At 41.5% G+C, this 24,482-nt stretch overlaps 1 protein-coding gene across 1 annotated transcript in view; it reads left to right on the forward strand.

Annotated features, from left to right (window-relative positions):
• Window positions 1-23,915, forward strand: part of LOC127356443 (microtubule-associated serine/threonine-protein kinase 1-like) — a 44,538-nt gene extending 20,623 nt beyond the window's left edge. Inside the window, 26 exon segments of the mRNA XM_051388177.1 lie at window positions 1,102-1,196; window positions 2,393-2,468; window positions 3,798-3,870; window positions 5,697-5,857; window positions 6,889-6,964; window positions 7,751-7,960; window positions 8,961-9,062; window positions 10,959-11,091; window positions 11,534-11,601; window positions 12,106-12,182; window positions 12,277-12,485; window positions 14,442-14,580; window positions 14,737-14,869; window positions 15,714-15,879; window positions 16,056-16,157; window positions 16,576-16,698; window positions 17,066-17,175; window positions 17,273-17,433; window positions 17,644-17,903; window positions 18,006-18,230; window positions 18,321-18,550; window positions 18,790-18,912; window positions 19,024-19,157; window positions 19,261-19,448; window positions 20,193-21,424; window positions 21,426-23,915. Of these exon segments, the coding sequence (XP_051244137.1) occupies window positions 1,102-1,196; window positions 2,393-2,468; window positions 3,798-3,870; window positions 5,697-5,857; window positions 6,889-6,964; window positions 7,751-7,960; window positions 8,961-9,062; window positions 10,959-11,091; window positions 11,534-11,601; window positions 12,106-12,182; window positions 12,277-12,485; window positions 14,442-14,580; window positions 14,737-14,869; window positions 15,714-15,879; window positions 16,056-16,157; window positions 16,576-16,698; window positions 17,066-17,175; window positions 17,273-17,433; window positions 17,644-17,903; window positions 18,006-18,230; window positions 18,321-18,550; window positions 18,790-18,912; window positions 19,024-19,157; window positions 19,261-19,448; window positions 20,193-21,424; window positions 21,426-21,881 (5,062 nt within the window). The 3' untranslated portion in view covers window positions 21,882-23,915.
• The last annotated feature ends 567 nt before the right edge of the window (window positions 23,916-24,482 follow it).

A 24,482-nucleotide genomic window follows, 5' to 3' on the forward strand; every position in this document is an offset into this window, starting at 1 on the left:
TGTGTTGTACTATTCCTTGTGAGATCGGTCATTAATTCAGTCAGTGGATAAATTATTCACATCCATATATGGAGTTGAAAACACTGTAATGTTAGAGGTATTTCACTGTCTCCCTCTCCACTCGTCTAACACTGTGTGTCTGCATCTTCAGCTCACTGTGTTGATCCCATCTCAGTCTGCTCACGTCTCTACACTGCAAGTGTTAATGAAAATGTTAGTGTGTGTGTGTGTGTGTGTGTGTGTGTGTGTGTGTGTGTGTGTGTGTGTGTGTGTGTATAGAGGTGGTGCTGCTCACATGTGAACCCATGTGACAGGGGCTGAAAGTGGAGAGAGGGGAAACCAACCATCCTCTTCTTCTGACAGTGAAGATGAGATGCTGTTTGCATTTTGTTTGTTATCTCCTCTTTGTTCCAAGTTGTTTTTGTTTGCATTTATTTATGCCTCTCAAAGTACATTGTGCCGCACATTTTAAAAAGCCGTTGAATTAAATTGCACCGTTTCACCGAGCACCGAGTATTCTAACAAAATGAAGGGGCTTTGAGACAAAAGGCTTACGCAGTTTGCCACCTAATGGAGTGTGATGTGTTAGGTACAATAACATCATGTGCACATAATGTGTGTGGCGTCTACAGGCAGATTTGAGGTGACTCAGTGTGGTAATAACTGCTATTAAGAACCCAAAACATACCAAGTCAACAAGTCAAAAAAGTGGGTATTTTTGCAACATTTCAACTGGGACTGCTCTCCATTTTTAAAAGTCTCCATCCTTTCTTTTCACGCATTCTTGTTGCCACTATTCTTTCTAACTTTGCCACGTTCTCATCCGGTTCCACACTCTCTCCCCTCATTTCTTATCTCCGCTGAGAGGGGGCAGACAGGGATAGATGACTGAGGAAATTGAATTCTCTCTTATCGCTGTTGTGCTCCTGCAGTGATCCATGCATTTGCACATGTCTGCTTCTACTTCTTCTGCTCCTATACATGCAGCCACAGAGCGCACGTATTCATGCACAGCGAGACACAACTCTGCTATGGACACTTCGACACAGTAATTGTAATATTCTCTCATGTTTACATGTACCTCTCTGTTTTTTCTTATAGCTGTCGTACAAGCAACAGGAAAAGTCTGATCCTGACCACCACCTCTCCCACGCTGCCTCGCCCACACTCCCCCCTTCCCCTCCCTGGACACCTCGGTATGTATAGTAACACATAACACTTCAGCTGAACCTGTCTTCATATGTTTATGGCAGACAGGCTAACTTTATTAATCACTTAATTCCAAAATAGTTATGAAAGAAAAACATATTTCTACCCACAGAATAACAAACAGTTTAAAGATATAACATTGTTTCACTAAAATTGACAATAATAATCATAATCCCATTATTTAAAGTTTGACATTTTGTGATTAGTCAGGTAGGAATGATAACACTCTCACGTTTGTACAATAAATGTGAAGCTACACACAGCAGCTGGTTAGCTTAGCTTAGCACAAAGACTGGATACAGGGGGAAACAACTAGCCTGGTTCTATCTGAATGTAACAAACTCCAGTTATATATAAATAGTCATAGTTTTTGCCCTTGAGTTTTTTTATGCTAGCTATTTTCCCCTGTTTCAGCTCTTTGTGCTAAGCTAAGCTAACCCGCTGCTGGCTGTAGCTTAATAGTTATCATATCAATATGAGAGTGGTTTCTATCTTCTCATCTAACTCCTAGAAAGAAAGGGAATGTCAGACTATTCCGTAGTTAACTCAAACCTGTTGGATATTAAACATGCAGATAGATTTACATCTTTGTTGATCCATAAGAAGCCACTTCTTTCTTTAGTATGTTAATCTAAAGTATTCAGTTGGGTTAGGGACTTGACTCGGGTGCTCTCATGTTGGGTGCCACATACTTTCTGGGTTGTGTGAATTCTGTCTTTGCTTGAGCTGCTCTCTTAAATTAGAGTGCTTGAATCTTTCACCTAAGAAAAAGCCAAATCAAATCTTTCTGCCCATTAATCAAAACAGCCACATTAATGTCTGCAGAACAAGGCTGAATAAATAAAACACTCAGGCTACAAGGCGTTCATCAGTCAGAAAATCAATGACAGGCCTTCGTGATTTGGAAAAAAATGTAATCAATTTCAAACCATTTTATCACCCCAAACACAACACAATGATTATGAACAGTCACACTGTCGTATTGAACCACATATCAGACAAGTGTGAGTCAGCTTTACTGCACTTCACTGGAAAAAGGAGGAAACCGTGATAAAAAGGCTTAAAGTGTGCTTAGTTTTCCTGTGGCCATTTGGTCACAGAATAAAAGGGCTTGATTATACCTGTCACATCTTCTTTCCCCACCCTCTCTCCTGTGTCTCGTCCTCTGTGTATGTCCCTGCAGGAAGCAGCCCTCTGGACAGCCCACGAAACTTCTCTCCCAGCAACCCTGCGCATTTCTCTTTTGCCTCCTCCAGAAGGTCACTGCTTTATATCACTACATATATTGAGTGTGATCATTGTACATGTTTACCCTCACTTGTTTGTGCGCAGAGACGTGAGAGGGACAGAAAGTGAGACAGGAGAGGAAAGCCAGACAAGACAGACAAACAGAAGTCAAGTCAGCGTGAGACAAAGGGAGGGGAGGAGAGAGAACAAGTGAGCATCAGAGAACAGACGAGGTGTGGATCTGTTGTTGTGTGAGGTCTCGCACATCCAGGGGAGCAGGGAGCCTCCCGCTGCACTCGCAGGTTCTCGCAGTGTAACAGGCTGACTCATGTATTACAGGGCCAAGACATTACATTCACAGTGCCTCTGTTTATTCATGCTGCTCTAATGACACTGTATGTTTGTGTGTGGACAGGTGGCCATGAATCTGTTTGTATGAATGTTTTTACATGTGAGTTTATAGTAGAAGGTTTTTAGGTTGCTTAATATATTACAAAAATGCCTATAACATTGTCCACATACTATAATCTATTTGTGGTCTGTTTTTTGTGTTTTAAGTTAAGGCAGTGAAGCAAAATCTTAACGCTATAGAGCACACAATGTTATTGTGTGACAATTTCAACATGACAGTGTCCCGTGCACAAAGCCCGGTCCATAAATAAATGGTTTCCCCAGTTTGTAATGGAAGACCTTGACTGGTCCACAGAGCCAGAGCCACCCCAACACCTTTGGGATGAACTGCGACATTGGCTGTGATCCAGGCCTTAACAACTGGGGCTGAGTTCACTGATGCTCTTGTGGCCATTGTACCATATTAAAGGAAGTCAAAGTGACTACAGTAGTGTAAGGGTCTAAAATAATTGTCAAGCTGTAGTCTGGATGGAGAAACAAGGTCGAGACTTTACTCTCATGCGTTCTATAGGCAGAGATGTATGTGAAAAAGGCCAATTAGACTGTTATTCACCTCTGCCTCTCCTCAGTCAGACACAGTGTTGGGAGCCTGGTGCTCCTGTAAATCCTCTGTCCTCATTTATCAAATCCCTCTGACTGCCTGTCACTTTTGCGATCGAGGCATACAGAAGCACAATGAATGAGTCTTCTGTGCTCTCTTCTCTGAGGAAGGCCCCTGAGACAAACTAGATGTGTAATAAGTCACTGGTCTGCTGAATTACATTTTTTTTAGTGCAGCTAAAATTGAGATCAGTCCACATAGTTTGTGAAAATAGCTTGTCAGGGTTTTGTCTTACAGTCAGATTTATTGTTACATAGGTAATAAAAATAATAAGCTAATATTGTATAGATTTTATGACAAGATGTACAAATCACATTGAGCTTTTAAGTGACATTTGTGTTCTTTGCAGAGCGGACGGACGACGATGGTCTTTAGCGTCTCTGCCCTCTTCTGGATATGGCACTAACACTCCCAGCTCAACGGTAAATAACTTTACTTTCCTCCCATAACATGAATCACTGGTTCCTAGTCGGGGAGTGCATAGCTCAACCAACAACTAAACTTCAACAGTTGAAATAGATTGCTAAAGAGTCTAAGTGACAGCTTCCTTCAACCCCAACACTGAAGTCATTGAATTGTCGGTGTCATAGATCCTGAACCATTTTTCTATAATAAACATGAAATTCCACACAGCGATGCCGTTTAGCGTGCCCGTGAAGAGTCTCGTCAGCCTGGGCAGTGATGTGCTGATGCTGAGGAGGAACAGGTTGTCTGTAACGATTTGAGAGACTCCTCCTCATGAGGTATAACCACTGCTTTAGTGATAAACACGTCAAATAAACTGGATTAATCAACTATAAAGCCACAGTTTGGTTGGCTTTTAAATGCAGCTCATATTACGTCATCTCAGGCGATGTTGCTGAGTAACGCAAAAGTAATCTAATGAGTAGTGTAACAAATTACTTTCTACAGGGAGTAATATAGCTAAGTAATGCATCATTTTTTGAACAGGGAATGAGTAATACATGACTTGTACATCAGATATGAAAGGTTTGAAACCACTGACCTAAATTATTGTAATTGGCATATATACAATTACAATAAAGAATGCAATCTGTTTTAAATTCTTTGACAGATTCACACAAAAGTTTCATCAAATGTCTTAAAATATTTCACACACTTACAATACATTTCAACTTTATCCATCTCCAGCGTGCTGTCACTTCTATTTCTTTCCTTCGTGTATTTTGCTGTGTGTCTTGTTGCGTAACAGCAACGTCAGAGGAGGCCTGGTTCCTTCTCTCCATCTGGCTGCGATGGAGGGTTAGATGGATGGAGAGAGGAGGACAGGAGGGGAAAGTGATGAATGCCATGGCCGGTGGGACTTGAGAAATTCGACGTAGAGAGGAGAAGCTGGCATGAGATAGAGCACATTCTGTTCTGCAGTCATTTTTATCTCTGGCTAAATTTAACCATATTAGAAAGAAAACGATATTTCATTGATATCAATGATGTGACTTTTATTAATCAAACTGAACTGTGGTGCTTGGTGCTTCCTTCAGCTCTCGACTATCTGCTCCTCAGTCCCCTCTCTATTTAAAGTGACCATTTGAAACATTACACAAAACATTTACTGAATAATACCATGGTTTCATTAATGCTAAAGGTAGCCTATCCTAAATATCTAAATTGCTAACAACTCTGACCAACATTTTGGCAATAAGGCTTTCTTACAGACAACAAGACTACTAGAGGAATGGTTGACAACCTCAACACAACCGGTAAAAAAACCTTGACATACATGAAACAGACAAAGAAAAATGGAGTCTTTAAGCCTGTTCTATTCACCCTGACTGTTTTCAATTAGTCTGTCACCAGTGATTGATCAGTGATCGATCTTTCGGTTAGCAAAGTAAGTGAAGGAGTCTCACTGCTTTGAAGAAGGCAAATGAGGAGGTGAGGCGAGGGGTTCGTCTGTGAGACAGACTTGTGGGTCTGACGCGAGGCTCATTGGACAACCTCATTAACACTTCTGTTCTCGGTTTGTCATCAGTGGTGTTCACAAGGAATGACAGCTTCAGCAAATACTGTAATAATTGATCTATTAGTTGCTTCACTTATTATCGTACTTATGATCCGTCCAACTCCACCCACTCCAATATTCTTGTTTCCCTTCCTGCCAACTTCTCCCCCTGCCCCCCACTCCCCTCCTTCGTCCTCCTAATCCTCTCCCTTCCCTCATCTGTTTCCTCTTCCTTCTCCACCCTTTGCTGTTGCTTCCCCTCCTCTTCCTCTTCTCTCGCTCCAGTCCTCCAGCTCCTCGCAGGAGCGACTGCACCAGCTGCCCTTCCAGCCCACCATGGATGAGCTCCACTTCTTATCCAAGCACTTTGGCAGCACCGAGAGCATCACAGATGATGACGGGGGCCGCTGCTCTCCCCACATGCGCCCACGCTCCCGCAGTCTCAGGTCAGCAGCAGCAGCACCCAGGAGATTAAACAGTGGCTTCAGCTGCCCAAAAGCACTATCCTCTTTTTAAAAGGACGCTTTCAAAGCAGATTTACAGGGGTTGCCCCTGGTTGATCTTGTTGTTGCTTTTATATAACCTTAGATTTTTTTCTATTTAAAAGCTACCATGTCTGAACTATGCTTAAGTTTTGAGAAGGACCTAAAGTTAACCAATAAATAGAGAAAGTAAGTGCTGTACATATATCAAGAAAGTGAGACTATAGCCGCGTTTCCACCTGAAATACTTTTAGTCCCAGGAACTTGAAGAGTTCTTTAGCCTGTTGTTCTCTGTGTTTCCACCGCGGTCTTAAGACCTGCAAAGATAAGGAAAATGTGTCTGGGACTTTTTGGGTGGTAAAAAAATTCAGTGGAACTTAATTCAGACCCCGGTCCCTGTGGTGGAAAGGAGTTCCTCCAAAGGTTGGTCCCTGGGAAAAGTTCCTGCTTTGGAAATGCGGCTTCCTTTTTAAAGAAGAAATAGAACAAATGAACAGTTGAACGTATCAATAAAATCTGTAGTTTATGTTAGTTTATATTAGTTAACTGTTACATACAGTAGGCTCTGTTAAAATGAAATATAAAATATATATTGACCCAGTATTGTCATTCAACATCTAACATCTAGCTTAAAGCAGCATTAAGGCATTAGTATTAAATTGAGTTTCGTAACCAGTTAAAACTCCTTGTAGTAGCTTTAAGGTAAGGCCCTGAGTTTATTGAACTGAGCAGGAGCAGGTGTGTTTTACTTTCTTACTTATGACTTCATGTTTCCATTTTAAAGAGGAGGAATGTGTTATTTTTCCACTCACTTTAATGATGATATACATAAAGTACTAACTTTCTCTTTTTATTAGATAATTTAAAGCGCTAATAAAATCTTAAGCACAGTTCAGACTCTATTGCACTGAACACATTATATAACTGAATTTCATTTTGGGTGGGAAAACCAGATCTTTCTGACTATATTCCATGTTTTTCTGTTTTACCCCCAGCCCGGGACGTTCCTCCTCCTGCTATGATAATGAGATAGTCATGATGAACCATGTGTACAAAGAGCGCTTTCCAAAGGTGAGACACACACATACGAAGCTGCTTTATGACAAACATCATATTCCATAAAAATGAACACAACAGTGAGCAAATCCTTGAGCCCACAGAGCATTAAAACAATCTTTCACAGTAACTATCTAATCCTATCAAGTCAGAACTCAAATATCAGAGAAATAAAAAGGGATATAATTTATGATTGAACATGTTCAGATATTTGTGTACACAAATGTTTGATATCGTACATCCAAACAGTCAAAAAAAAGAGGAGCCATGGGGGCTGCTAAACCATAGCAAACAAGATTATGTGACACTGCCAAGTTGTGATAAGTTCGCCCTGTCAGAGAGAATATTACGTTTATTCACTGTGCTTATAAATACTGCCACAGCTATGAACAGTTAAATAAAAGAAAGTTCCTCATTGACGCCTTTTTTTTCTGTTTCACTCTCTTGACGGGTTGGTATCAAAAGGAAATGGGCTGAAAGCTTCCACAATGATAAAAATCGAGCCGTAGGAAATTGGGCATTAAAGTTTGGAGTTCATGTGAGGTGAAAGCTCTTTGAGCTTGTTCTAACCAGTCAAATGGAAAAAATGACATTGTATTGAAGTTAGTGTAGCAGCAGAGTCACACTGTTGGAGCCACAAATGAAAGTACTTTTTGAACCTATTGTCACATACCCCTGGGTCTTCTAAAGAAATTCAACCTTTTCTAATCTTAATCTGTGTCACTTCCTCTTCTGCTCTTGATTCTCACCATTCTCTTCACTCCTGTTCTCTCATGCTCTTCACGTCTTGTTCTCTGTCAGGCCACGGCACAGATGGAGGATAGGCTGGCTGAGTTCATACAGGCTTTCTCACCTGAAAACGTTCTTCCGCTGGCCGATGGAGTACTTAGCTTCATTCACCACCAGATAGCTGAGCTGTCTAGAGACTGCCTGGCCAAAGCCCGCGAGGGCCTCATCACTTCTGTGTACTTCTTTGAGCTACAGGAGAACCTGGAGAAGCTTCTTAATGATGTGAGTTAGAATGTGTGTAATTTTGTTGACTTATGTTTAATCACACTATTCCTGACTTAAAGACTTTTATTTAAAAAAACGTTAATAAGTAATGTTGTAACTTGTTGGTTAAATCTAGCTCAATTTTAGCTGTCGTATCTTATAAAGACAAAGACAAAGATATGTTTTCATAAAATGAGATTATTTGTCTAATGCAAAACATGCTTTAATAGATTATAGATTTTCCAGAAACAAGGCTTTTATATTTGCAGTATTTACACCTTCGTCCAGAAGGAAGAACCTGAAATTCACTGTGCAAAGGATAGGAGTAATTTTTTTAAACTCAGCTGGTTGTGTAGCATAACCAGACAGTAGTTGTCTATAAACAGAGCTAAAAATTGTAAAGAGAAATTTTATATTTGTGAGGTCAGGACCAGAAACACAACTCCTAATGAATGATAATGCTGCTCTGCCAGGTGTGAAAATCTGTTTGCGAACTACTTTGTTTATAATTTATAGAAATGAGTCATAACCAAAACAAATACATCTGTCGTCTCGGTGACTGGGATGATTTGATGCTGTAGAAGGTTACTGATGGACAGATTCACCTCAAGTCTTCTAATTTCATTCAAACTCGTGATGCCTTTGGTGAGAGACGAGACACTGAAATGGGAATTGTGCTCGAGACTTGCCAGAGCAGATAACAGGTATCATGGAATTTCATCACCAACCCAATTTTGGCAGCTTGATTAGATCGCTGTGATTACTGTGGGTTGCCTGATTTTGGTTTGATTGTATCTGCTGTGTTTTTCATGATCAGATATTCTCACAGGCTTTTGAACACCTGCCTTTGTCAGTCCGTCTTTTTGTCTCTCTTTTAAATGCCTACAGAGCTGTGTCTGTATATGAGTGTTGCATTAGGGATTTTACCATCAGGTGGCTTTTTATAAATCTTGTAAATGGTGATGTTATTCTCCTCTCTTTATACCTATCTGTCTGTCTGTGTGTCTCTCTCTGTCAGGCCTTCGAGCGTTCAGAGAGCTCTGAGGTAGCCTTCGTCACAGAGTTGGCAAAGAAGCTTCTCTTCATCATCTCCCGTCCTGCCAGACTTCTGGAGTGTCTGGTAAGATACACACACACACACACACACACACACACACACACACACACACACACACACACACACACACACACACAGTTTTCAGTATTTACCCGTCATTGTGAAAATCCTGCTGCAATTTACGATCCTCATCCAGCCCCGCCCTTCATGGCAGAACATTTCACAGCTCGTGTCCCTCTCGTGACTTAAGACAAATTGATTTCTTTAAATAGACATGAGCACAGATACTCATTTGTTAGCCCATTATAAGCATTTAAGCACTCTCATGTATTACACAGCAGGGGTAGAAAATCAGCAAACACTGAAGTAAATGTCCAGTCTGTCTGGATGGTGACGCCATTTGCATTTAGATTAAAATTTGCCCCGCCACAGTACGACTAATACCAGGCAGCGGCCCCCTGCTGCCGGCCTGCCTTCTAGTCTGACTCAGATGGACCGTGACCATGGTGTCATTTAAAGTTGGAGGATGCCTCTGTGTGTATTTGTGTGTGTTGTGCCTGCATGTGTCATCTAGCTGGTTGTTTTTCTGGGCAACCACGTCTTTCATAACAGTCTTGTGTCCCTCTCTATGAGTCAGGCCACGCTGACGTGTTTTTTGATCATGAGCGACAGCTGAAACAGTGACATGGAGAATTGATTCATCGATGTAATTCCACCCTCGTTTTCTGCATATTGCTGCATTTTGATTGCAGTGTGTGTGATACATTACACGTTCCTGGCATCACTAGCAGCCAGGTTTGGATCAGTAGTCAGGAGTTGCAGCAGTGGTGCAGTGGATGAAACCCTCCATTGTAATGCAACATATATTCAGTGTTTGGTTTAGGCTCTTATGCTGCAGACTCACCCTGTTGCGTTGTATTTCTGAGCAAATATTTGGACTTTCTGAGCACAGAAAGATTTTATTATCACATAAAAAGTACTTGTTTTACTACTAGCCAGCAGACTGGAGACAAAAAAAACAAGATGAACTCAACAACAAGGACAATCAGAAAGTTTCCACTCCCACTCTCCAGTTGGCTGAAACTGTGGCATAATGTGACACACAGAAAGTGTTTAGCCAAACTTAAAGTGCCTGTGAAACTATGTTCAGGAAGATAAAAGACAGGATTTTTGCTATGAAAATACAAGAAAATTATTATTTTTTTTTACATTTGCATTACTTCAGAAGAGATAACCAAACAATTAACTTGGCGACACAGGATCAGAACTTAGATTAGATAGATAGAGGTAGATTTAAGTTTTTATTTCACTGTGTCTTGAAAGAAAAGCAGACAAAAACATTTGAGCACATAATTGTTCTTTTTGCTGAAGTTAAATTATTTGTCTTTTTTAATTAAACAATTTTGACATGACATATTTTATGTGTGTACAAATCATTTCCTGTGGTTAAAATGTCCGGTCACAGGGTCAGAATTATGGAACAAATATGACTATTTTCCTGTTCTTGCTCTTCTGAGGAAGTGGCTGTGTTTCTACCATTTGCCGATGCTGTGCACCTGACCTAACAATTTGGACTGACTTGGATGATTGATGGTGTATGTTTAAACAGAACATTACCTTGTAAAAGATAACTTTCAATGGGGGACATCAGTCCTAAAACAGAATACAGAAGCCTCTCCTCAGGCCGAACAGCACAGACAGCAGACTCCAGAAACAAATCCTGGAGCTGCTCCAGAGGCAGTGATTGAACAACTGCTAAAAGCAGCCACGGTGGCTTTACTCTGACATGGAAACATTTTCTGATTCACATACAAATCTTATCTAGAAGCAATTTCTCAAACAAAAATCCAATCATCCCACAGAGTCTGATTTAATGTCATTAATTCCATGTTAATGGACCGGCTCCCAGACTTTCCACCTGATGACATCATGTTTAAGTCTCAATGCTCTGGTTTCCAGGAGTTTAATCCCGAGGAGTTCTACCATCTGTTGGAGGCAGCAGAAGACCACGCCAAGGAGGGTCACTTAATGAAAACGGACATTCCTCGTTACATCATCAGCCAGCTGGGACTGACCAGAGACCCTATTGAAGGTGAGGGAGAGAGAGATGGAAACTTGGCACACACAGATTTTAAAGGCCCAGCGTGTAACGTTTAAGAAGCTCTATCGTCCGAAATGGAATATAATATTCATAGGTATGTTTTCATTTGTGTGTAATCAGCTGAATACAGGACGTTTTTTTATCTACAGAGGGAGCCTCTTCTACGGAGTCCGCCATGTTGAACCTCCACGTTTCTACAGTAGCCAGAGTAGACATACCAGTAGTCAAGCCAAACACTGGTTGTAGATAGGGCCTTTTGTGGTTTTGCAGCCACCGTAGTTTCTCCTACACACTTAGCAGGTTGTCAAATCCAGACGTGGTTAGTTGCAATTTGCAACTTCACCTCTAGATGCCACTAAATCCTACACACTGGTCCTTATTAAAAAATAAATGAACGGACACATGATTTAATCTGGTATATTTTTGTCCTCAGAGATGGTAAACCTTGATAGTTACGACAGCGAGGGGCCGTTAACACCTGAGACGGATGACTCGACAGAGGTGAGTTCCCAGATTCTCCCCAATTCTCAGTCTTCATCCGCACATTCATTCACCATTTTCTTTACATTGCTTACTCTTAAGGTCTGTCTTGCCAAGGTCCTTGTTGCTTTCACTGAAAATGTCTGCCTCATCTGCTAATGACTTGGCATACATGCTTTTATCTATCTAATTTAGCTAATTTATGCTGAATTACAAAAAACAGGATACCCCCCCTCCTTGAATCTCTGGGCCCTGCCTCTAGCATCAGGCCCGGCTCCAACTGCCAAAATGAAGCTGCGTAGACAAAAAAACAAAATGGGGTGGAGGATGGTATAGTCCAAAACTGACGAGGCCTTAGAGTTATCTGTACGGAGGATTTAAATGTGCATCACCAAAGTTAAAACGGTAAAATAAGTGATTTTCTTGACACTATACAAGGCAATATTATAACCAGTTTTTTTTTTTTTAAGCATTCATGTTGGTTAGACACTGTATCATATTTAATAACAACATTGTGATCCACAGGGTAAGATTAGAACAATGAAACCACCAGGAGAAGCAGACTTTCAGACCATTAAACTGATCAGTAATGGAGCATATGGGTGAGTATTAGTAAGAACATTAGGACAATGTGTTTTTCACAAGCAACACAGAGGCCATAAAGTAAATTTAAATGTGTGTCTGTGTTTGTACCAGCGCCGTGTACCTCGTGCGTCATCTGGAGACACGCCAGCGATTTGCCATGAAGAAGATTAATAAGCAAAATCTGATCCTGAGGAACCAAATCCAGCAGGCCTTCGTGGAAAGAGACATCCTCACCTTCGCAGAGAATCCCTTTGTCGTCTCCATGTTCTGTTCCTTCGAAACCCGCCGGCACCTCTGCATGGTCATGGAGTACGTAGAAGGTAAGAAAATCTGTGTGTGTATGTGTGGGTGTGTGTAGGTGCATGAAGGTTGAGTGTTTGTTGGTTAGAAGCTCTGCCCACTTCTACACCTCCAGTTATTCTAGTTATATCTCCAATCTTACCTTTTCAACTTTTGTGCCTTTAGCTTTGATTTTAAATAGGTATAAACAAAACTAATGTGTCCCAAATCCACTCTACATACTAATTCTGAGCAGGTTTTGAGTATGTAGTGGGTTCACACTGGAGAAATGAAGTATATTCAAAGTAGACAGTAGGCCATAGTGAACTCATTCTTTTGAGTGTGCTGTCGATGGACATTATCTTTTCACAATGCAAAGAATGGAAAGGGAAATGGAGTAGCGGCTTAAAAAAATGACCTAATAACTTGTGGGTGGTGGTGAAACAGATCTTGGAAAACAAAAACTGAACTTTACATTTTAAGACAGACACGTTGCTGTAAGCAGCAGTTTAATTGACAGTGGCATCATCTCTGACACTGGATGTATTGTATAATTTGTTATTAAGTCTGCTGATTTACTGACAACAGTATGCTAGGACATTTAGTCTGGATTTGGGACACAGCTTTTGAGTCTTCAGCCGTGTTAGCATCACCTGTAATCACTGTAGACACAGAGGTGTTTTGAGCTAAATGCTAATGTCAGCATGCTAACATGTATAATGTTTTTGTAAATTAGTTAATTTATTTTATACGTTTACTTGATAGGGACAGAGAATGTTAATGAACATCAATATAAAAATCAAAGATTAGTGCTGTCAAACGATTAACATATTTAATCGCGATTAATCGCATTACTGTCATAGTTAACTCGCAATTAATCGCACATTTTTATCTATTCTAAATGCCCCTTGATTTCTTTTTGTCCCATTATTTTTTCTCATTTTAATGCTCTTATCAACATGGAAAAGTGGATCGGCTTGCTTTGTGCAAATGTTGTTTTTATTGAAAACAACATTGGCATATACTGTAGTGTTCAATTTCACACTAACACTCAAAACGTAACGTCTACAAACCTCTACTAAAATGGGTTTGCATTAACGCCGTTAATAACGTGTTTAACTGACAGCACGATATAAGATATAAACATGCCCGAATTAGCAAAAATCCAAATTATGTCCATAGTCCCTAGGCAGGTTCAAATAGAAACCTTACAAATGACAATATCCAGATACACATACAATACACACATAGAAAAGGAGAGAATAGATTATGTCAAGTTAAAAGTCATCACATGTTGGCTCATTGCAGAGGCTCTGCTACACTAAATGGAACGTATCATTGGTGTTTACCCTACTATTTCATGTCAAAATTCCTGCTGTGAAAAACAATTATTGGAAAAATTGACAAATTTTGACGTGAGGATAGCACTAGATAAGAAAATCATGGGATTACCAACGTTAATAAAATGCATCCTGTGGGGAACATGAATGTCTGAACCAAACTGAATGGCAATCCATCTAATAGGTGTTAAGACATTTCACTCAAAACCACAAATGTCAACTTAGAGGAAAAAGTCAGAGAATCACAGCAGTAAGCATGTTTAATTCTTTTGGATGTTTGTACATAGATTTCACGGCAGTCCGTCCAATTAATTTTTGAGAGATTTCAGTGTGGAGTGATGGATCAACAACGCTAGCATGGTTAGAAATCTAATAGCACTGCTGTCTTATTTTAGGCCTAGCACATAGGTAACAGAGACGTCTAACCCTTTCCATAGGCTGTTCATACAACATTTTAAGTATAGTTGGTCTGATGCATGAATAGATTCAAAGCAGTCGTTGTAGTCTTTCTGATTGCCTGATTGCATTCTGTTGTGCACGTTGCTCATCAGCCTAAGTGGAAACTAAAATGGTCTTGGAAAATAGGTACCAGGAGACATTCATGGTAATTGCTAATGTCAGCAATAAGACTAATCAAATAAGGAATTCTGCTGTCAGGTGGAGACTGTGCCACTCTGCTGAAGAACATCGGGGCTCTGCCTGTGGAAATGGCACGCATGTACTTTGCAGAGACCATCCTAGCACTCGAGTACTTACACAACTATGGCATTGTGCACCGTGACCTCAAGCCTGACAAGTAAGACGCAGTTGTTTTACATCTGTTGCAAAGAGATAATGCACATTGTGACTGTATTGTACATTGCTGGACACTTGTTATTTAATTGCTGTTTCAAAAGCATATAAATGAAGCGTGTATAGCTTGATTTATTAACTTTGCTGTTTCTATTCTCAGCCTCCTGATTACCTCAATGGGACACATCAAGCTCACAGACTTCGGCCTCTCTAAGATGGGTCTGATGAGTCTGACAACCAACTTGTATGAAGGACACATAGAGAAGGATACTCGGGAGTTCTTGGATAAACAGGTATGACGAAGACAAGATACAAATGATAGCAGAGCTGTATACTCAAGTCCCGGTCCATTTGAAGTAACTCCCGCAAGGAGTTGGAGCCAAATTTTACAGACAATTTAAGTCATTTTAATTTATCTTATAATTTCAATTTAACTTTCAATTAATTTTAAGACAAGTGGTGAGCAATGTTACTTTGAATTGTGCCTTTGGCTGTTCAGCTACAGTATGATCCAAGTAAGGTTTAAATATGAAACGTCCTTTGATGTCTATCATTTCTATGCAAAGATATTCCCTGTCATTGTGTGCCAGGCATATCTGAAGGATGACAAAATGTACAGTTGGCAGAACAATAGACCAGTATTTCCTCAGTTATTATAATCATTTCTCTTTTAGGTGAGGTTTATTTTTCTCAGGTCTTTCATGCAGTGCTCATGCTTTGAATCTAAGCCTCATTATTTCCTGCGTATGCATTATGGTGGCCAGAAATCTGTTAGCATTCAGTGCATACCCATCTGCACATGAAAACCCTCACCAGGGCTTTCATCTTGTCTTGGCATCTCTGAAGTGATCTACTTAGCTAGGCAGAAACACGCATGCTCCACACGCGTGCCTCCCACTCAGGGTCACCTGTCTCCCACTTAGCAACAATATACTGTATATGTAAAGCAGGTAGAAAATAAGCTGATGTGAGTAGCTGGTTTACAATAATCTGAGCTGAACTCTAGATATATTTCAGATGCAACAACCATCAAAGTAAATATCTGTGAAGTTTAATTAGATACTACAATAAATGTCAGTGATTATTAGAGTGATAAAATCTAACAAACAACTGAAAGAGTTGCCGTTTTTCCTTTAGGTGTGTGGTACTCCAGAGTACATTGCCCCGGAGGTTATTCTTCGTCAGGGTTACGGGAAGCCAGTGGACTGGTGGGCTATGGGCATCATTCTGTATGAGTTCCTGGTGGGCTGTGTGCCTTTCTTTGGAGACACTCCTGAAGAGCTGTTCGGACAGGTTATTACAGGTGAGGGATCAATAGTCTTGAGTGTAGAGTTAGATGATTTTTACATTATACACACTATACATTGCGAATAGATAAAGCACATTGTAAGAGACATATTTATAATTTCTGATGATGTCTCTTCACCAAACACATGTTTCCTCATGTCTTCCTCCCTTTCTCTCCACTGCTGCTGGTAGATGACATAGTGTGGCCAGAAGGGGATGAGGCTCTCCCTGTCGATGCCCAGCACCTGATCTCATCCCTTCTGCAGACGAATCCACTGGTTCGACTGGGCACAGGTTGGTCACCTTGATATGTGGTTTCCAATCCTAAAGGCTCAGTGTGTAACATTTAGGATGATCAGAAATGGAATAGTTAATGTATAATCACCTGTCAGAACTGTTATGACATGTTTGCATTCATATTACTATTCCTTGGAAGAGAAGAAGCTGGATGTTTCAACCATTTATCCATTACTTTTAGATAATTGTTGAGACTTCTCTGCTCTCTTGATAACTAACACACTTACCCCTGGTTGAGAATCACTGACCTAGTACAACTGTCATCCTGCCTGAAGGCTCACAGGTTCAGTGTACCTAAATAAGTCAACTTCTGTCTCAGCCAAAGTGCCTCTACTTGCTTTAGGACTGCAGTTATTACCTGTCAGTCTTTGTCTCCTCCGCTCACTCTCTCCCCCTCCCTTCCTCTGCCCTCCAGGTGGAGCTTTTGAAGTGAGGCAGCACTCGTTCTTCACAGAGGTGAACTGGAACAGCCTGCTGAGACAGAAGGCAGAGTTCATTCCTCACTTAGAGTCTGAGGAAGACACCAGTTATTTTGACAGTAAGTCTACTGTTGGGGATTCCAGACACGGACCACAGATCCCTTTGAGATTGGGAAGATCTTATTCATCTATACAGCTCAGGGTCTTCTGAATCATCACCATCTCTGCTACAACAACATCATTAAGTCTCCCATGTAACCATGATAACTGCTGTCAAGGCAGTTACTAGTGTAATGTGCATTTTTAGACTTGAATGGGTCAATTTACCATGATGACCTTTCAGTACACAGTGACTGGTTTTGTCTCATGTGGCCCGTAAGTAGTTAAAAATGTGTGTCAGTACAATAAGTGAGATCAGTAACAGAGAGAAACTGTTCACTGTAACCCATTGTAAAGCCATGATATCTTGTTATCGTTCCTCACCAGCCCGATCTGATCGCTACCATCATGTGCAGTCATACGATGAGGATGATACCAACGACGATGAGCCTGTGGAGATACATCGCTTCTCATCCTGCTCCCCTCGCTTCAGCAAGGTCAGATTGGACATTCACATTAACACTATCTAAAATGTTTGAAGCATTAAAAAGGCTATTCGTCAGTCCGCATAACAATACAATGTTGTATGTGCAGGTGTACAGCAGTATGGAGCATCTGTCCCAGCTGGAACATAAACCCCCTGGTGTGACTCTACGGGAGCACAAGGTCCCCAGGGAAGATCGAGTGGCTAAGAGAGAGAGCCTGGGTAGCCTCACACTCAGGGACAAGAGCTGGAGGACTGGATCACCCGAGATGTGAGTGCAGCCCACAAAAAATAATACAGCAACCGTCAAATAAAGTTGGATATAGGTCTGGTTTGTTAAAGATATCATTAACCCAACAGCAGAATAAAAATATTTTTCTCATGTCCAAAGAAGTGTCTATCTAACCACATACAGTAGTTTTATGGTTGTGAACAGATTCGTTGAGAATAACAGTATTTACCGACTGCCTTGCTTTCTCAGGAAGCGCTTGTCCTGCTCAGAGTCCTCCTTCACCGAGAGTGACTCCAGCCCGCCGTCTGGGGCCCGAAGACGCTTTTCTGCCCTCATGGATACACACCGCTTGGCCTCCCCACTGGAAGTTGACTCTGAGCTGCCTGTCCCCACCAGACAGCCTCCAGTGAAGACCAGGGGGGCTTCTCTGGAAGGAGCCATGGGTGCCATCACATCTCAGGGTGATCTGAGACCATTACTTAAGGACAGCAACGGGCTCACAGCCACAGGTAAAACGGGATGAGGTACCATGACATCATGTACATGTATATCACTATTTATAACAAGAGCATTTATTTACTGTTGCCTTTCATGTCACTACCATGCCACAGACAAGCATTTGAGACCTGCTGATGCATCGTTGCCTCTACCAGGCAGTGCCACTGTTCTGGGGCTTCCAGACCCACAGGCGCCCCGTGGGGCCACCACTGACCTGGTGCTGCGGAGGGTTCGCCACCAGCAGCTTTCAGCTGAAGGAGAGAAACCTAATTCACGACCAGGAACCAAAGTTATCAAATCTGCTTCTGCCACTGCTTTGTCTGTCATCATTCCTGCAGGTAAACACACTGGTTTTGTGACAAATGAACTCTTAAAAACATACCTATGAATAAATCTTGTAACCATAACTCCATCCCTCTCTCCCCTAGTTGAGCAACATGTTGCCTCCCCTCTAGCGAGCCCCATGTCTCCTCGCTCTCTCTCCTCCAATCCCTCCTCCCGCGACTCTTCTCCCAGCAGAGACTTCTCTCCCATGGTCAACGTCCCACATTCACCAATCACTATCCACCGCTCTGGGAAGAAGTATGGCTTCACTCTCCGAGCCATCAGAGTCTACATGGGAGACAGTGATGTCTATAGCGTACACCACATTGTCTGGGTAAGCAAACAGTTTTCAGAGTTCTTGATGACTCTAAATATGTTTACTATAACTATTAGTACTACTACTACTAATATTAACAATAATAATAATTACAATAATGTTAAACATGAAGAGTAATTAGCAAATAAAAAGGTAAAATCCAATGAAACAGGGTAGAATAGTAAGAATAAAGAATAAAATCAGCTGCTTCTGTGTAAATACCTAATTCTGTTTCTGTTCCATTGTTCTAATCACAGCATGTGGAAGATGGAGGTCCCGCCCAAGAGGCTGGACTTAGTGCCGGTGATCTCATCACTCATGTAAACGGGGAGTCAGTCCATGGTCTGGTCCATACAGAGGTGGTGGAGCTCATTCTGAAGGTGAGGACTATAGATTAGGTAGTTATACACACATTTTAAGGTTTTTGTAAGATGGTTCAGTTAAGATTTGCTCATAAAATAATATGACTCATATGAATATATAACCTACAGAGTGGAAACAAGGTGACAGTGACAACTACCCCATTTGAGAACACTTCTATAAAAGTGGGTCCTGCCCGCAAATCCAGCTATAAATCCAAGATGGCCCGGCGCAGCAAGAGGACAGGAGCCAAAGAGGGACAAGAGTGCGTTATGGATGCATTTCATCACAAGAATACATCATATTTTAGGAGAGGTACATGCCTTTATTATTATATGCCCTCATCATATTATTTTTTATCTTTTCAGTAAGAAGCGCAGCTCCCTGTTCAGGAAAATTACCAAGCAGTCCAACCTGCTCCACACCAGCCGAAGCCTCTCTTCTTTAAATCGCTCTCTCTCATCTGGAGACAGTCTCCCAGGCTCCCCCACGCACAGCATCTCTGCCCGCTCACCCACCCAGACTTACCGCTCCACTCTTGAATCCCCTCACTTGGGTTAGTATGGACAGCCTTGAACACACGTGTCTGTTCTTACCAGGGTTGACTCTCTGCTGGCCATGAAAACAATCAGTATTTTTAAAACATTGACATTGTTAAAGGTCCTGATATTTTATTTATATAGTATATGTTTTGCTTTTAAAAAGTAACTTAAAAGTACTGTGTGGTGTTTCCAACCCCTAATAGCACTGTGGACCACAAGTCCAAATCATGTGGGTCTTGGCCTTGTGTGCCAACAATGGGCCAACAATTGTATTAATGCACCAACAAGTGAAGTGAAGAAGAAGACTGCTAGTAGTATACCATGGGTGTAAATAATGCAGATTCTTTTGCAAAAACAAAAAGGCTTTTCAAATGTTTAATGAGGTATTAAAGGCACTCCACACACTTTTCAGACATCAGGGATACACACCTGGTTTTGGTGAGAAACAGTCAGCAGAAACTTTGTTTACAAGAAAACTCCAGAACTCCACAGGGCAACTTTAACACAAGGCTAAGCAGCAGTGTACAGCAACAGAAAAAAGTTACTTTTTAATCATGTCCATGTCCTTTGTTTCATCCCAATTTCTCTCTTCTAGCCTGATCCATTACATAGTTTCTGGAAGAGTATTAACATGTACAAAGTATAAAAAAACAAAAGAGCAAAACACATTTCACTGTAAGAATTTCAATTCCTGACTGAACTGAAATGCAGTGTTGACATATTGTGATAGAAATGTTTATTTCCTCTCCTCTCCTCAGGCACCTCCTCCCAGAGCAGCTCCCCAGCATCCAGTACCCCGAACTCCCCAGCAGCCTCTCACCACATGAGGCCCAGCTCCCTGCACGGCCTGTCTCCCAAACTCCACCGCCAGTACCGCTCTGCTCGCTGCAAATCTGCCGGCAACATCCCATTGTCCCCTCTGGCTCACACCCCTTCCCCGACCACCTCCTCTCCTCCACCTCTCAGTGGCCACACTATAGGAAGCTCCAACACCACACAGATGTTTCCTGCCAAACTGCACTCCTCCCCTCCTGTCGCCCGCCCTCGTCCCAAAAGCGCAGAGCCACCCAGGTCCCCCCTGCTGCAGCGGGTGCAGTCAGCGGAAAAGCTAGGAGCACCAATTCTGCCTTCTTCCTCTTCATCATCATCATCGCCTTCACCTCTGACAGGTGGGGTGTCATTACGTAAGCATAGCCTGGAGGTGGCGCATGGGGACTACAGGAGAGAGTCCTTCCACTGTGAGCACAGCCTGCAAAGTCTGCTAGAGATGGAAGGAGAGAATGGACCAGCTCCCCCGTCTCCTTCATCATCTTCTTCCCCTTCTCCTCCAATGGGAGGGGAGATTGGAGGCCTGAAGCCTGTAAGGAGGCTGGGAAGGCAGGAGTCACCGCTCAGCCGTGACACACTGGTGACAGCAAAAGAGAAAGATACCCAAACCACACCGTCTGAGCTCACAGGGTCACAAACTGAGAGCATGGCTACTAAAGCTGAGTCCAAGACCAGTGTTGTTGACACAAGTAAATCATTATCCAATGCTGAGGTCCTGAAGAAAAACATAAGTGGAGCAGTGGTGGAGACCAAGTCAAGTCCAGCAGTGGTTTCATCCACTAAAGAGGCCAAGTCTAGCCCAGGGGACAAACCTCAAACTGCAAGCAGCTCAAGTTCTGAGGCAACAGTCTCCAAGAGTAAAGTCAGTGAGAAAATCTTAACTCCCGGCATATCAAAAGCCCTCCAACAACAAGACAGCAAGCAGCAGAGTACACAGACAGGCAGCGGACCGGCAACCAAAGCTCAGGAGAAGACTGAGGAGAAAGTGAAAGGTACTGCAAGTACAGACAAAGGTAACATACAGAAAGTATCATCTGCAGAGCCGTCCAAGCCACCACGTAAAGGCGCAGAGACGGTTGAGAAAGGAGGCATCGGTGGCAGTGATAAAACCGCTGATAAAGCAACTGAGACGCCTAAAGTCAAAGGACCTGCACCCCCCAGTTCCCAGCCAGGTTCAAAGCCACCCTGCAGCTCATGTGCCTGCTGCCACCAGATCCAAAGTGGAGAAGGTATCAAACAGTTACCGCGGGGCCAAGGAGGAGAGGGCCCACCTGGAGGTCCTGGAAGAGAATCCCATGTCGCCCTCCTCCAATGCGGGTTCACCTTGCTCGAGCAAGTCTCGCCCTATGTCTCCGGGGGACAAAACCAGCTTTGTCACCCAGCTCACGAGCGTGGCCAAAACGGTGCTTGGGCCGATGAAAGGGGCATCGCAAGAGGGGGCCAAGGTAAAAGACACCTCCAAATCAAGTGAGGAGAAGCGAGGAAACGCGGCAGGAAAACCAGAGGCTTCGTCCGGGGGTGGCCGCCGGGGGGCGCAGACAGCGGCCTCAGTGAGCACCGGCACCGGCACCGCCCAGACTGATAAAGGAAACAGTCGGAGCTCCAAGCATCATTCGTGATAAGAGAGCTTGAGAAAGAGCCAGACTCTCCCATGTAATGCCTTTTACTGTAGCATCACACTGACATATCATGAATTAACATGACTTTTTGGTTGGAGGGGAGATGTGAATGCCTGAAGAAATAACACCAAATAGATGACATGTGACATGTAGACACATAAGATGTGAACAAAGATGCATTAGCCATGTTGGAAAATGTGCGCTCATGGTTTCATAATGTAGGCTTGTGTATGTACTGTATGTTCATCACAATGTGTTGTATATAGAAAAAAAATGCATATGTCTTAATGCATGTCTGACACTGTACATGGCAAATGAGAGAATATTTAAAAAAAAAACAAAAGATGAAAAATATAAAGCAGACCTTAAGGTGGTGAACACTGTGAACAACTTTTCAACAACAACAACAAGCAAACTGTTAACTATGTGTAAACAAGCTGGATTCTGTTATAAACGGGCATTACCCACATTTCAGATCAGCTCCAGTGCCATCATTTAGTTTGAGTTGTAAAATAATTAATAAACTGTATTCCCTTAGAGTTCAGTTACTAAAAGAGTTCAGGCTTGGATCATGTAGTGAGGAATATAACAAACATACTGGAAACTGGACCAAGATACAAAAATGCTTGCAGCAATGGACTTAGAGCTGGTTGGCTTCAGATCTGTTTAAGGGCTGAATTTCAGAGGAATTGAAAGAGGTAGATTAGATGAACTTGCACAGGGACACTATGCAATGTGCTAATAATGCCAGTTTTTATTTATTTATTTATTTATTTTTTGGTGTCCCCAATTAACTAAGTTTACATTGTGCTTCAGACAAGAGGAGAAGAGAGAGGAAAGGGTTGCAATAAGCCGAGCTAACACTTTGTGTTGTAAACGTTGTCTCCGTTGATCGTAGTGAAATGTGCAATGATATGTTTTAGACTATATTGAGTGAATATACTAGTGTGTTGGGAGACAAAGTGCGTAAAGTACCATTATGAAAGCAGCACTTATAGGTGACTAGGCTAGAAATGCTCTTTCACTCATTCTTTTCTATTTATGCAGATGTATGGTATATTGTGTATAATGTTACGTGTGAAGGAAAGTGCCAGTCTTTTAATTTAGGGATAATGTGATTTTTTTTCTGTTTACAAATGTATAATAATATGCAATCCAACAGTGCCCAGTTCCATAAAACTGAGCACGCTTGTCAGTGAAACAGTAGTAGACTACACACAAAGCCAGGAGTAGATATGTTGAGAGCATCTTAGTGGTGAGGTCTTGTTTGTACTTGTGTATTACAGAAAAATGATCTTGATAGTTTTGGGACACCAGGCTCAGACCTGTCTTAGACTGCCACCTTGTGGACGACATCACATGACACCCTAAGTCCTGAGGTACAAAGACAGATAGGTGTACATTTTGCCTGTGGATCTTTCCATTTCATACATTATTATTCTGATGCATCAGTCTTTCGTCGATGAACACATTTAGGTTTCAGATGAGGTTTGCAGTCAAAAAGTCTTTATTTTATCCATTAGGATGTAGTGGTTATCAGACATTAACCCACTGTTTGGACTTTAAACAGCTGGGTTTTTGTGTGTGATGTGAGAAAATTGCACTTTATTTTGTGTCAAATATTTTTTATTTAATTATCTTGTATATTTATTTTATTACTTTTCTATTTGTTCTATTTATCAATTTTTTTTTATTTATTCAAACATTTTTTTTACATGTCATCAATTGGTGAATTTCTGCTTTACTACTGAAATTAGTTATTTATAAATTTTACATTTAGACTGAGAAATCTACCAAATCTCTGTTGCTACCCCATTGTGTGCAGTTTTGAAGTTGTTATTCCATAAGTCTGAAATTGTAATATTGCTGTCATGTCCACCTTTGTCCAAGTGTTTGACTTTTTTACAACAACAACTTATCTCTTGACTGTTGTTGTCCATTACATTGCTACATATTTACTAGCCACTGTTGTGAAAAACCAATGCAAAAAAGCCTATAGTGAAGAAATGTAATAAAATGCAGGAAAAAAAACTAGTTTTGTCTGACTTTTATTTTTAGATAAAACGTTGACGGTATATATACACTACTGTTCGAAAGTTTGGGGTCACTTAGAAATGTCCTTATTTTTGAAAGAAAAACACTGTTTTTTTTCAATGAAGATAACATTAAATTAATCAGAAATACAGTCTAGACATTGTTAATGTGGTAAATGACTATTCTAGCTGGAAAAGGCTGATTTTTAATGGAATATCTACATAGGTGTACAGAGGCCCATTTCCAGCAACCATCACTCCTGTGTTTTAATGGTACATTGTGTTAGCTAATCGTGTTAAAAGGCCAATTGATGATTACAAAACCCTTGTACAATTATGTTAGCACAGCTGAAAACTGTTTAGAGAAGCTATAAAACTGGCCTTCCATTGAGCTAGTTGAGTATCTGGAGCATCAGCATTTGTGGGTTCGATTATACTCTCAAAATGGCCAGAAAAAGAGAACTTTCTTCTGAAACTCGACAGTCTATCCTTGTTCTGAGAAATGAAGGCTATTCCATGCGAGAAATTCCCACGACACTGCAGATTTCCTACAACGGTGTGTACTACT

The sequence above is a fragment of the Dicentrarchus labrax genome, unplaced genomic scaffold (assembly GCF_905237075.1).
Source record: "Dicentrarchus labrax unplaced genomic scaffold, dlabrax2021, whole genome shotgun sequence".
NCBI lineage: Eukaryota > Metazoa > Chordata > Actinopteri > Moronidae > Dicentrarchus > Dicentrarchus labrax.